We start from the raw sequence: 14,067 nt of genomic DNA, 5'->3' as shown, positions 1-14,067 counted from the left end.
GATTCTGTGTCATGTCTAAGAAACCTTTGCCTGCTCCCAAATCATGAAGATGTTTTCCCCTAGCAGTTTTATGGTTTTAGTATATTTATATTTATGTCCATGATCCATCTCAATTTAAATTATGTTGCGATATAAGGATTGAGATTCATTCCCCCCCAGTATAGATACCAAGTTTTTTCAGTAATTGTGGTTGAAGAATATTCTATTGGCTCAGGTCGTGATCTCAGGGTCCCGGGATTGAGCCCTGCATCAGACTCTCTGCTCGGCGGGGAGCCCGCTTCCGCCTCTCTCTGCCTGCCTCTCTGCCTACTTGTGATCTCTCTATGTCAGATAAATAAATAAAATCTTAAAAAAAAAAAAGGAACAGGGATAGTATATGGTGTATAAACTATACAGCATGATAGTTTATGATGTACTTAAGAGAATAGGTAAGATGGAATGCTTATGAATGAAAAAAAATGAATTATAGAGCCTGATCACCCCTTTTTAAATTTTGCACTGTCATTAGTGGCTATTTCATTTTCAGGAGTTGAATTAGTTTTATTTATTTATTTATTTATTTATTTTTAAAAGATTTTATTTATTTTTTTGACAGAGAGAGATCACAAGTAGGCAGAGAGGCAGGCAGAGAGAGAGAGAGAGAGGCAGGCTCCCCGCTGAGCAAAGAGCCTGATGCGGGGCTTGATCCCAGGATGCCGGGATCATGACCCGAGCCGAAGACAGCGGCTTAACCCACTGAGCCACCCAGGCGCCCCTGTTTGAATTCTTTGAGCACAAATGCCCTTCGTCATAGAACTGATATACTAACTTTCTCTAACTTACAGGGTTTGGGAGAAGTTTGAATGAGAAAGCATATAATGATAATAACGACTCTCATTTGAGTGTTTATGATTTGCTAGACACTTTTTACTTTACTTAACTATCTTTAAAATGTTGCTTTACCTGTTGGGGGTTGTTCATCCAAAGCATCATAGATTACAACACGTTCTATTTTGTAACACATACCTGCGAGTCTCAGTGTTTTTACCTAGTTGAACATCTTGAAAAATTACATGTTCTTATTTTATTTTCATTGGTCCACAACTGCACATTTGTTATATAATTCTTCACAGTTTTGCTTAATATTTTTTCTCATGTTAGATAAGAAGTAGGGTATCTCATTAAAATGTATAATTTCAACTTGGCTAAGGAATTCTGTGAATATTCTATTATTGCTAATAGATACTTTTAACAGATTCTGTGTATTACTTTCCTGTGACTGCTGTAACAAATTACCACAAACTGTGTGGCTTAACACAACAGGAATTTATTCTCTCACAGTGCTGGAGTTCAGAACTTAATATCAGTGGGCAGAAGTCCAGGTTTTCGTGAGGTTACACTCCCGTCAGAGACTTCCTTCAGAATCAGTTCCTTTCCTCGTCCAGATCTGGTGGCTGCTTGAGGCCATATCAGTTGTGTCTTTAATGCCAGAATCTTCAAATTTCTCTTTGCTGTGTCTTGATGTGGCTTTCTCCTCTGTGTGCACCAAATTTCCTATGTCTCCATATGAGAATATATACGATTATACTTAGGACTTACATAATCTAGGATAATGTCCCCATTTTAGGATCCTTAATCATATCTTCAAATACCCTTTTATTTGTATTTAATTTTTTATTTTGCCATATAAGGTTCACGGGTTGGGATGTGGAGATCTTTGGAGGGCCCAGCCTGCTACAGACTGATTATATGTTTTTACTAGAATAATCAACAATAACATCAAATAAAAGTAAAAGTGCTGCTTATAAACTTAGCAGTGACAATTCCAAGGATATAAAAAAGAAAAAAGAATCCTTCCAATGAGCATTTTGTCACCGTGAAGTATTCTAAAACTGTTAATTATTATTACTGACCTTATGTGAGGGGAATGGGCAAAGTCTAAGCGAGAAGATTGGTATATTGACCCAAAAGTATAAACAAGTATAAAAAGGCCAACACCCTGTGGTTTCTTTAGTACATCTGGCTGAATCTCTGCTGACATTTTAGAAATAACTAGGTTAAAAGCATGTATTTTTTAAAAACAGTGAATTTCCTTTGGTTAAAGTTTTAAAATTTTTATATCTGCCTCTCCCTTTCTACCCACCTCTCACACCCACCCTTCTTTATAAAGGTGCCCCTTACTGAAGCGGTGGACCCCGTGGATTTGGAAGAATACCTCATTACTCATCCTTTAGCTGTGGATTCTGGACCTTTAAGGGATTTGATTGAGTTCCCTCCAGATGATATCGAAGTTGTTTATAGTCCTAGGGACTGCAGAACCCTTGTGTCAGCTGTACCTGAAGAAAGGTAAGGTGACATTTACCTATTTTTGGTTTGCGTGTAACTATGGAAAGGCTACCTCCCTTGATTCTATTTAGATCCTGTTTCTTGTGGTAGTGTTGTTTGTTGTTGCCTAGTATATGATAAGAACTGAAGCAACCAAATTTACAAACATCGGTGCTTTCCTTACTAAATTACAAATCTGTTTTCTTTTTTAAAATAGTGAAATGGATCCACATGTTCGAGATTGTATAAGAAGTTATACAGAAGACTGGGCAATTGTAATCAGAAAGTAAGTCATATGTTTATTATAACATTAAGAAATGCTGAGTAAGATCTATAAGTGGATTAAGGTAGATTAATAATAATTATGAGACCCGAACATTCATTTAAAAAAACAGCTGAAGAAACAAAAGAAGAACTTACTATATGTAGATATTTTCTCCTTAGGAGTTCTGTAGTTACTGCAGCCTATATCACTTAACTTTCCTTATAAAATAATAGATTTATCAGTAGTATTTCTATATTATTGTAAGTCATTAATAACTAATAATATATAATTATAATAATTTATGGTCTAACTCCTTTGGGAAATCATGGGTAGGTATTGATGAATAATTTGCATTTCTCAAAAAGAATCCAGTTTATTAAAACTTAAGTGGCTAAATTAATTTGAATAGCCAGCTTTCCAGATCAAGCTGTTTGAAAGGTCTCCACCCTTTACTAACTAAGTATTTATAGGACATTGACCAGTATATCGAATCAGGTAAATATTTTTAAAAAGTAATGTTTTGTTCTACCACAAAATTTATTGTTCTAATGAATGTATTTGAGATATCGAGTCAGGTTAAGAAAAAAAAGTACGTTTGCTTTGCTAATTTTAATTTGCATAATGAAGAGTCTTCATACTGAAAATTCTTAGCCTTATTTTTCTAGAAGAAAAATAAATTACTGAAGTAGTGGAGAATTCTGTTATGACATGGTTTTCAGGAATGAAGTTATCTGTGCTAAATTGTACTAGAAACGGTCTTGTATCCTTTGCTTATTGTTTTGCCCTTATGGCTGCTGTCTTATTTCAGTGGGTTTAATATTTTGCTAAACATCACTTGGGGATACTGCTGACATGCTTTTTAGTTTTAGTGTGACCTAATAAGAGCACAGTCTGCTACCTTTTATAAAGAAGAGCTGTTTTTATCAACTTACCATTTTGATAAGTATTTCAATAGATAGATTTTAGACATTACTGAAGAAAACTGTTCCTCTGTCAGATAACTCAGGTTTTTACCTCTAAACATGTATGTTGGAAACTTCTAATTAGAAATCTTAATATAAAGAGATTAGTTGCAAAACATTAATCTCAGAATCATGGAGTCTACTACTTAACTCTCATGGGGTTACTGACCTTGGTTTAGGCAAGAGGGTAAGGTAGTTAACATTTTTGGGTACTTACTGTGTATCAAGCATTTACTGGGCCCTTGACAGTCAGTTTCAGTTAAGGTTCCAACAGATGACAAAGCTCAGGCTCAGAGTTAAGTAATGTCTTTGAGGTCTCCCAGCCAGAAAGTGGGAGAGTCTGGATTAGAACCTAGGAACATCAGGTTCTAATGCTTCAGTTTTTCCTGTAACATCAGATATTATTTTATTTATTATCTGCAGTAGTAAATGGCAAAAGGGGCACTTTTGTTGGGCTATAGGTTTTAAAGTATCCCTGAAGGATAGAAGATAGGGTGCGATTGGAACATAAGAGAAAACCATAGTACAGAATAATCTAAGGAGAAGATATATATAAAAACTTCAGTAGGGTTGTAAGCTCAGAAGTAGTGAATTCAGGCAGGGGAAAGGGTCCTGGGGTAACTGTTGGACATATGGTTACTTTGACCCCTGTACCATGTGTGCACAGGAATGCCTGCAGAGATATCTATGCCTTTTTTTTAGAGCAATGATTTTGGGGGCTTGAGCTGATAATATAGTGCTCAGGGTGGGCATGCCTTGGAAGAAGGGGCCCCTCAGACCCAGAAGAGTGGATACTGGCAGATTCTGCCTGACAGCATAATTGCCTCTTCTCTACAACCGCCGGATATGGGCTGAGCAGAATAGATAGTGTTTTTAGGTGGATATGGGGTTATGGATTTAAAAATGAGCACAGAACCCAGAATTGCCCATGATTTAATGAAAACCAGCATGCTTCAAAGAGAATTATCAATCTCCAAGTAACAGAACAATTTAAAGTTGGCAGTAGTTAATAGAACACAGATCAAGACCTGTAAGTGTAATTAATATCCTCAAGGAGATATGAAAGGATGTGGTAGACATATGAAAATCAACTAGTTATCTTTAGAAATTAATATTTTTTTCAGTGAAAAAATATTAAAAATTCAGCAGATGGGCTTAATGGCGGAGTGGGCATGACTGAGGAGTGGAATAGTATTCCATAAGACGAAACCACACCATTCGTCTATAATTCAGCACAGAAGGATAAAGGGACAGAAAGTACTTCATTTATTTATTCATTCAGCAAGTGCTTGCTGAGAGTCTGGAATGTGCCAGGCACTATGCTAATCAGTGATGATACAGCAGTCAACAGCTCTGTGCCCTCGTGGAGCTTGCTTTCTAGTTGGTGATGAGGGCAGTGGACAGTAAACCAACACAGATAAATACCTAGGAGGTGTGGTGGACGTGACTCTTACAGAGAAAAAAAAAAAAGTAGGGTGAGGAGGATAGGGAGTTCCAAGAAGAGTGGCTCAATTTCCTGCTTTGTAAACTAATCAGAAGAGACCTGAAGGAAGTAAGGGAGTGAGCCCCCTGGATATCCGGAGGAAGATAGTATTAGGCAGAGGGAAGAATAGCACATGGAAAGGCTCCATACTGGAAGTGTGCAAGGAAAGAGGTCAGTGTGGCTGGAATAGAATAAATGAGGGACAGCATGCTGAGATACGAGGTCCTAGCAATAGTGGAGGTGGTATGTGGGGTTGGATGGGTAATCATAGAAAGTCTTACAGCAATCAACTAGAGGTCAGAGTGATAATTTAGAAAGAATATTGATCATGAATCATGTCATTCTTCTCATCTCTTGTGAATTTTATACTGTCAATATTTTAGGACATAAAGGAGATAGAATTGAACACATTTCTAGTTTATAGGAGTGGCTTAGCATGCAATTTTACAAATTAAGGAACTTAAAACATTTCATGAAGGATAAAACCTTTCATGTTATTATATTGAATATCTTTATTTTAGTTCTTTCACAGAGGAATGCTTTCTTTTATTTTGTGATTACACTGGGATAATGAACATCATGTAGCTGCTATTTTATTATCTTTAGCAACAAGACACAATATGAATCATTTGTATCAAGTGTGATTCTTTACTATTTCATAAATTCAGTGGTGGCAGGAGCCATATCATCCTCTGTAGTCATAATTGTTTTTGCTCCAATTAAATTTTTCCCCAGGTGAACTATATGAGGTGTGGAACAGTAGTTGCTCTTTTTTTTTTTTTTTTTTTGAAGATTTTATTTATTTATTTGAGGCAGATACAGAGAGAGAGAGAGAGTGCATGAGCAGAGCAATAGGGTCAGAGGGAGAGGGAGAAGACTCCCTGCTGAGCAGGAATTCCCGATGTGGGGCTCCATCCCAGGACCCCCAAGATCGACCTGAGCCAAAGGCGGACGCTTAACCATCTGAGCCACCCAGGCACCCTATAATTGCTCTTTGACCTAAATGTCTGTTTAATGTTCTTGGGTATTGGATTTTTAGGAAAGAAGGTTACATTAATTTAAGAATTATTTTATGTCAAATATATATATTATGTAGCAATATATGTTAACTGATATATGTATACAATGGTGTAGATCTTGCTGTTTTTCCCTTTTTAAAGTCTGTAGTTGTAACTTGTTTAAGATCTTTTATCCTTGATGACATATAGGAACTTTTATTTTTGGCTATTTGAAATTTTAAGATTCAGTGCTTCATGGGTGCCTGGGTGGCTCAGTCAGTTAAGCAGCTACCTTCAGCTCAGGTCATGGTCCTGGGGTCTTGGGATCAAGTCCTGCATTGGGCTCCCTCCTCAGTGGAGAGCCAGCTTCTCCCTCTGTCTGTTGCTCTGCCTACTTGTGCTCTCTTGCTTTCTGTCAAATAAATAAATAAAATCTTAAAAAAAAATTCGATGCTTTATATTTTTCTGCCTTTTAAAAATTTATACTGTTGGGGCACCTGGGTGGCTCAGTGGGTTAAAGCCTCTGCCTTTGGCTCAGGTCATGATCCCAGGGTCCTGGGATTGAGCCCCGCATCGGGCTCTCTGCTCTCAGCCTGCTTCCCCCTCTCTCTCTGTCTGCCTCTCTGCCTGCTTGTGATCTCTGTCTGTCAAATAAATAAAATCTTAAAAAAAATAAAAATTTACAGTGTCTCATTCTGTTCTTTAACCTGGCTTCCCATCCTTTCTTTTAACTGAAAAAAAAAAAAAATCATCTGGATTGAAAGTACAACTCAAGTTAGATATACATGGTTGTTGTAGAAAGAAGGAGAATGTGACTTAATGTCTGGAATCTCCTAATCTGCTCTCTAGTTGGAGTAAAGGAACTTCGAATGGAAGTCTTCTTAAACTTCTGGTTCAGTGTTGAACACAATCAAAACTGCTGGAATGTATCCTATTTAATGTAAAGAAATAATGCAGAGAACAGTTGGCTTGTTACATAATGATGAAATGAAAAGTTTCCCAAAAACTGACATTTACTTAACTATTTTATTTTGAATAGGTATCATAAACTGGGAACAGGATTTAATCCTAATACGTTAGATAAACAGAAAGAAAGGCAAAAAGGTTTGCCAAAACAGGTCTTTGAATCTGATGAAGCTCCAGATGGCAACAGCTACCAGGATGAGCAAGTAATGTCTCTATTTTTAAATGACTAAAAGAAATAATTTTAAAGTAGTTTATTTTTTAATTTCTTTATTAATATATTTATATTTAATGTTTTGCATGACAGGATGATCTTAAAAGACGTTCGATGTCAATAGATGATACTCCAAGGGGTAGCTGGGCCTGCAGTATTTTTGACTTGAAAAATTCGCTTCCTGATGCTTTGCTTCCCAATTTACTTGATCGAACTCCCAATGAAGAAATAGACCGTCAGAATGATGACCAAAGGAAATCGAACCGCCACAAGGAACTCTTTGCTCTGCACCCGTCACCGGATGAGGTATAGATACTTGGATATGAAGAAGCAGATGATTATTAAGATAGGTATTTGGGGAGTACTGCATACAGTATTATAATAATGTAGGGAATAAAACTTAATAGAAACATAGGTATAATTAGTAAATGAAATATACTTTTTATTTTAGTGAATATATTTAATGTAATGTAATGTAACTTCTGTGAATTGAGCACATTTAGACTCTAGTGACTTGTTTGAGGGTAAATTGGTTCTTGTTTTCTGTACTCAGTTGTGAAGACTCTGCGTATTAGATTAATAAAATAGGTTCTTAAAAAATTATCAGGAGTTGAAATGTGGTAAGAATGTTCATTTTTAATGTTGCTTGTCTATTTGTAGGAAGAGCCAATAGAACGACTTAGTATTCCTGATGTGCCCAAAGAGCATTTTGGTCAAAGACTTCTTGTAAAATGTTTATCACTCAAGTGAGTATTCATTTTGTTTACTCTATAACTTTTATTTTTCAAATAATATTTTGAGTGTTAGTATAACAAAACCACAATAGACTTTATGCTTGTATTTGTGTCCATTTGAGAAGTATTGTTCTATACATAATTTTAAAGGCTACTAAGCATTAAAACTGATGTATGAGGGGCGCCTGGGTGGCTCAGTGGGTTAAAGCCTCTGCCTTCAGCTCAGGTCACGATCCCAGTGTCCTGGGATTGAGCCCCAAATCGGGCTCTCTGCTCAGCAGGGGCCTGCTTCCCTTCCTCTCTCTGCCTGCCTCTCTGTCTACTTGTGATCTCTGTCTGTCAAGTAAATAAATAAAATCTTTAAAAAAAAAAAAAAAAGAAAAAAAACTGATGTATGAAGCTGAGCTTAAGAGCATTTTTGGCTCGCAGGTGGAGATGACTCTTTGTCACAGCTATATATAATTAGTCTTAAAACTTGAAAAGCATTTCCTAAATATCTTGTGTTTGCCAGATGCTGTACTTGGCTTAGGGACTATAAAGGCAGAGTAGCTTTTCTCTTGATTATACATTTGTTTCATAGTAGGCTTTGTGGGTATTTTTTTTTTTAAGATTTTGAAGTACATATTTAAAAAAAAATTTTTTTTATTAACATATAATATATCATTAGCCCCAGGGATACAGGTCTGTGATTTACACACTTCACAGCACTCACATAGCACATACCTTCCCCAATGTCCACAACCCAACCACTCTCTTCCTACCCTCTCCCCCCAGTAGCCCTCAGTTTGTTTTGTGAGATTAAGAGTCTCTTACGGTTTGTCTCCCTCCTGATCCCATCTTGTTTCATTTATTCTTTTCCTATCCCCCGAAGTACATATTTTTTTATGTAAAAAAGTTAAGTGACTTCTGATCTAACATCATCAAAATGATTTATCTTGAATTTATATTGTTTCACAAAGAGCTTTCTCTTATTTTAATTTCTCCTTATTTTAATTCATCCTGTCTTCAGTGTAATTGTATAAGGTAGATATTTTATTCATTTTACAAATGAGGAAACCAGGATTTAAAAATATTAACAGAAGTTAACAAGCATGCTCATTGTTTTGCACCCAGTAACAGAAAAGAAACTCTATGTTCTTTTCATTATATCGTGTTAATATTATAGTTAATTGTTAGTTCTGACTTAAGAAAAAGGAAGTTTCAATTCATAGACTTTCTAAAAGCAGCAATTCATAGGGATAGACCACTTCTACTTCTGGATAACTTGGAGAGTTTTCTTCTTTTGAAAGTCAAGGCATTATATATTTAGTTAGATTTATCTAGACACTTGTTAGTGTTTTAGTGCATTGAATCTTTTGAATATGAGGACAGCTAATATCAGTTCTTACGATTTTTTTTTTAAGATTTTATTTATTTATTTGACAGACAGAGATCACAACTAGTCAGAGAGGCAGGCAGAGGGAGAGACGGGAAAGCAGGCTCCCTGCCGAGCAGAGAGCCCAATGCGGGGCTCGATCCAGAACTCTGGGATCATGACCTGAGCCGAAGGCAGAGGCTTTAACCCACTGAGCCACCCAGGCGCCCCCGATCTTTTGTTTTTTTTAAGCAGCTTTATTATGATATAATTTACATATAAAATTCTCCCTTTTAAAAGTCAGTGGTTTACTTATTTGTCTTTGAAATTTTAATTCTAGTATAGTTAACAAATGACATTATTACTATTTTTGGGTGTACAATATAGTGATTCAGTAATTGTATGTATTACTCAGTGCTTAAGTATACTCGTAATCCCCTTCACCTATTTCACCCATCTGCCAACCCACCTCCTCTCTGGTAACAGTTTGTTCTCTACAGTTAGGTCTGTTTTTTGGTTTATCTCTTTTTTTGTTGTTCATTTGTTTTGTTTTTTAAATGCCACGTATCATTGAAATCATTTGGTTTTTGTCTTTTACTGATTGAGTTATTTCACTTAGCATTATATTCTCTCTTCCTTTCTTCTCTTGCTCACTTCTTTTTTTGGGTAAATATTTATTTATTTATTTGAGAGAGAGAGCGTGCACAATTGGGGGAGGGTCAGAGAGAGAGAGAGCGAGAATCTCATGGGCTGAGTATGGAGCCCAACGTGGGGCTCGATCTCATGACCTGAAGGTCATGACGGGAGCCGAAATTATGAGTTGATTGCATAACCAACTGAGCTACCCAGGCCCCCCTCTTGCTTACTTCTCTCATGATTTTCTGGCTTTCTTTAGTGATATACTTAGATTCCTTTCTCTTTACTTTTTGCATATCTATTACTGGTTTTAAATTGTGGTTAATTTGTGGTTAAGTTAAGTTTGTATGTAACATCTTATGCATAAGCAGTCCATATTAAGTTGATGGTTGCTTAAGTTTGAACCCATTCTTTACTCCCCTGCCTTTGGCTCCCACATTTTAGGTGTATGGTGTCATATTTTACATTCTTTTATTTTGTGAGTCTCTTGACTGATTTTTATAGGTATACTTGATTTTTGTGCTTTTGTGCTTTCTACTTTTCTTACTCCTGCTTATGGTCTTTCCTTTCCATTCAAAGAATCACCTTTAACATTTCTTGTAGGTCTAGTTTAGTGGCGATGAGTTCTTGTAACTTTTAGTTGTCTAGGAATGTCTTTATTCTCATTCTATTCTGAATGATGGCCTTGCTGGATAAAGTATTCTTGGGTGCAGGTTTTTTTTCTTTTAGCACTTTGAATATATCATTTTGAATATAGCCTGCAAAGTTTCTGCTAAAAAATCAGCTGGTAGCCTTATGTGGTTTTCCTTGTATGTAACTGTTTTCTTTTCTCTTGCTGCTTTTAAAATTCTCTGTCACTACCTTTTCCATTTTAATTACTGTGTGTCTTGGTGTGGACCTGCTGGGTTTTCTTGGGGTCTCTCTGTGACTCCTCAGTTTAGATTTCTGTTTCCTTCTCCAGATTTGGGAAGGTTTCAGCTATTATTTCTTCAAATAATTTTTCTGCTCTCTTTCTTCTCTCTTCTCCTTCTGGGGTCTCTTTGATGCACATGTTACTATGCTTGATGGCCTTACTGAATTCTGTAAGTCTTTTTTCATTTTTTTTTTCCTTTCTTTTATTCAGCTTGATTGCTTTCCATTACTCTGTCCTCCAGGTCATTGATCCCTTCTTCTGCTTCCTCTAGTCCACTCTTTATCCCATCTCGTGTATTTTTAATTTCAGTTACTGAGTTCTTCATCTTTGGTTCTTTTTGATATTTTCTGTCTCTTTGTTGAGTGTCTCAGTGAGGTCCTCCCCTCTTTTCTAGAGTCCCATGAGTATCTTTATGACCATTACTGTAAATTCTCTATTGGTTATATTTCTTACCTTAGTTTCGTTCAGTTCTCTTGCTGTGATTTTGTCCTTTTTTTTTTTTTTTTTTTTTTCCATTTGGGACATATTCCTCTTTCTCGTTATTTTGTCTAACTCTCTGTGTCTGTCTGTGTGTTAGGAAAGTCAGCCAAATCTCCTGCTCTTGAAAGTAGTGGTGTTATGAAGAATGGGTTCTGTAATACCCTGCAGTGCACTGTCCCCTCTTCACCAGAATCCAGTAATTCAGGGGATCTCCGAGGTGTGATGCAGTTCACAGTTCAGTTATCTGCAGTGACTCTTTTTGCCTGTTGCGGGCAGGTTTTGGTCCCTGTGATGTTAGTGGGTCGGTCTGGGGCTGCCTTGGGCTTAAGTTGAGTAAGACCAGGCATTTGCCAGGGATGTAGTGCACTGAACTGTGGGGCACTTTCCCTGTGTTGTCTCCCGAGAAGCTTTGTTGCTAGATGAGGCCTATGGTCAGACCAGCTGTCTGCTCCAGCCCCACTGCTGGGGCCACAGGGGAATTGGTGTGTGTGGTTATCTTTCCCTTCCCCAGTGTAGGGGTTACTTTGGAGGAGTTGTGGCCCCTTTTGGGGCTCTTTGCACACTACCAGGCTTGTGGCATTGCTTTGGATGGGTTCTGGCCAAGGGCATATTGTAGGGGGCATGTCTGCTGGAGAATGAAGAGACATGTTGCCCCGTTAGCAAGTTAGGTGGAGAGTTGGCACTGTGCTGGTTTCTGAAGGGGTGGGAGAGGGAAATGGTACCCACCAACTTCTTTGTTCCTGGAGAGGTCTTCCAGTGATCCCTGTACCTCCCGCACATGCTCCAAGATTTGTAAACTAATCTCCCTCTTGTATACACCAGAAATTTTTCTTTTCCTTTCTTTTTTTAAGGTTATTTTTAAAGATTTTGTTTATTTGAGAGAGAGAGCAAGAGAGAGAGAGCATGAGTGGGAGGGAGGGGCAGAGGGAGAGGGAGACACAGACTCCCTGCTAGCAGGGAGCCTGATGCAGGGCTTGATCCTAGAATGCTGGGATTGTGACTTGAGCCAAAGGCAGATACTTAACTGACTGAGCCACCCAAGCACCCCACACGTCAGAAATTTTTCAAGCTGCTACATCTATGTTGTAAAATCTGCGGGGCTGGGGTGCCTGGGTGGAACAGTCAGTTAAGCAGCTGACTCTTGGTTTCAGCTCAGGTTGTGATCCCAGGGATCGAGCCCTGAGTGAGGCTCTGTTCTCATGGTGGAATCTGCTTAAGTTTTTCTCTCCCTTTCCCTCTGCCTCTGTCTACCCCCGGCCCACCCTCTAGCCCCTGCACATGCATACATGTATGCTCTCTCTCTCTCAAATAAATAAATAAGTCTAAGTCTTTTATAAAAAAAAAAAATCTGAGGGACTCTTTGTTGTGTTGTCTCATTAAGAGCAGGGACTCAGTTTCCTTTCACCTTCCGGGCCATCCCAAAGCCTAGCTGCTGATTTTTAAAGTTCCGGGTGTTAAGCCCCACAGATGGTAAGAACGGTAAAATTTGGCCCCTCTGATTTTCAAAGCCAAATGTTATAGGGATTCGTCTTACCCCTGTGGGTTCCTTGTGCCTGGGGTGCCTGTTTTGATGGTCTTGTTTTTTTCCCCCTTTCTGTACCTATTGTTTTCCTCCCTCCTGCAGGTTCATTTCACTCCTGACCTGTCTCTGCCCTTCCTACTTTCTTTGTGTTGCCTCTTCTCTACAAGTAGCTGTGGAGAGTCTGTTCTACCAGTTTTTGGGTTGTTTTCTGGTTTATTTACACTTACGTGAGTGTTATCTAGTTGTATCTATGGGAAGAGGTGAAGCTTAGGGTCTTCCTACTCTGCCACCGTCCCTAGAAAGCTAAAGACAGAGGTTTTTAGTATATTCAGAGTTGTACAACTATTACTGTGACTAATTCTAGAACATACCCATCACCCCAGAGAGAAACTCCATACCTGTATTTGTCTGCTTAGACTGCCATAACAAAATACCCTAGACTGGGTGGCTTAAACAACAGAAATTTATTTCCTTACAGTTCTGGAGACTCTTAAGTTGAGGATCAAGGTGTTGGTAGGATTGGTTTCTGATGAGGCCTCTCTTCCTGGCTTGCAGATGGCTATCTTCTTGTTGTACCCTCACGTAGCCTTTTCTTTGTTCCTGAATGACGAGAGTGTCTCTGGGGTCTCTTTCTCTTTTTATAGAGACACTAGTCTTTTTTTGGCTTAGGGTCTCAGCCTTATGGTCTCATTTAACCTTAGTTATCTACTTAAAGGCTCTATCTCCAAATGTAGTCACATTGGGGATTAGGGCTGCAACATAAACATATTCAGGTGACACAGTTCTGTTCATAAAAGTACCCTTAGTGGTCACTCCTATTCTCTCAGCCCCCAACAACCACTAATTTGCTTTAGGTTACTTTAAGTTTGCCTATCCTGTATAATTAATGAAATGGAATTATATAATGTGTGGTCCTTTGTGTCTGGCTTTGTTTACAAAGCATAATGTTTTCAAGGTTTATGTTGTAGCATATATCAATACTTCATTCTTTTATATAGCTAATAATATTAAACTATGAATACAACACATTTTGTTTATCCATTTATCACTTGATGAGCATGCGTTGCTTCCACTTTTTAAAAAATAACAGCCTTATTGAAATATAATCATACATTGCAGTTCACTCAAAGTGTACACAGTATAGTTCACCAGTGGCTTCACTCAGTTAGCTCAATGTTCAATTTAGTGTGTTTTAGTATATTCACAGACGTGTGCAATGTCAACACAATTTTAGAACAT

General features: G+C 37.8%; 1 protein-coding gene across 13 annotated transcripts in view; it reads left to right on the top strand.

The window, feature by feature from the left end:
• Positions 1-14,067, top strand: part of DOCK7 (dedicator of cytokinesis 7) — a 205,118-nt gene that overhangs the window by 34,610 nt on the left and 156,441 nt on the right. For all 13 annotated transcript variants that reach the window (XM_032844881.1, XM_032844877.1, XM_032844886.1 and 10 more), the window contains exons 3-7: positions 2,150-2,325; positions 2,522-2,590; positions 7,052-7,181; positions 7,283-7,495; positions 7,850-7,935. In XM_032844881.1, coding sequence (XP_032700772.1) covers positions 2,150-2,325; positions 2,522-2,590; positions 7,052-7,181; positions 7,283-7,495; positions 7,850-7,935 — 674 coding nt within the window. The remainder of the gene's footprint in view (positions 1-2,149; positions 2,326-2,521; positions 2,591-7,051; positions 7,182-7,282; positions 7,496-7,849; positions 7,936-14,067) is intronic.

The sequence above is a fragment of the Lontra canadensis genome, unplaced genomic scaffold (genome assembly GCF_010015895.1).
Source record: "Lontra canadensis isolate GAN:19392208 unplaced genomic scaffold, GSC_riverotter_1.0 scaffold158, whole genome shotgun sequence".
Lineage (NCBI taxonomy): Eukaryota > Metazoa > Chordata > Mammalia > Carnivora > Mustelidae > Lontra > Lontra canadensis.
The sequence above is the reverse complement of the archived record's forward strand: the minus strand, read 5'-3'. Positions and strand labels throughout refer to the sequence as shown.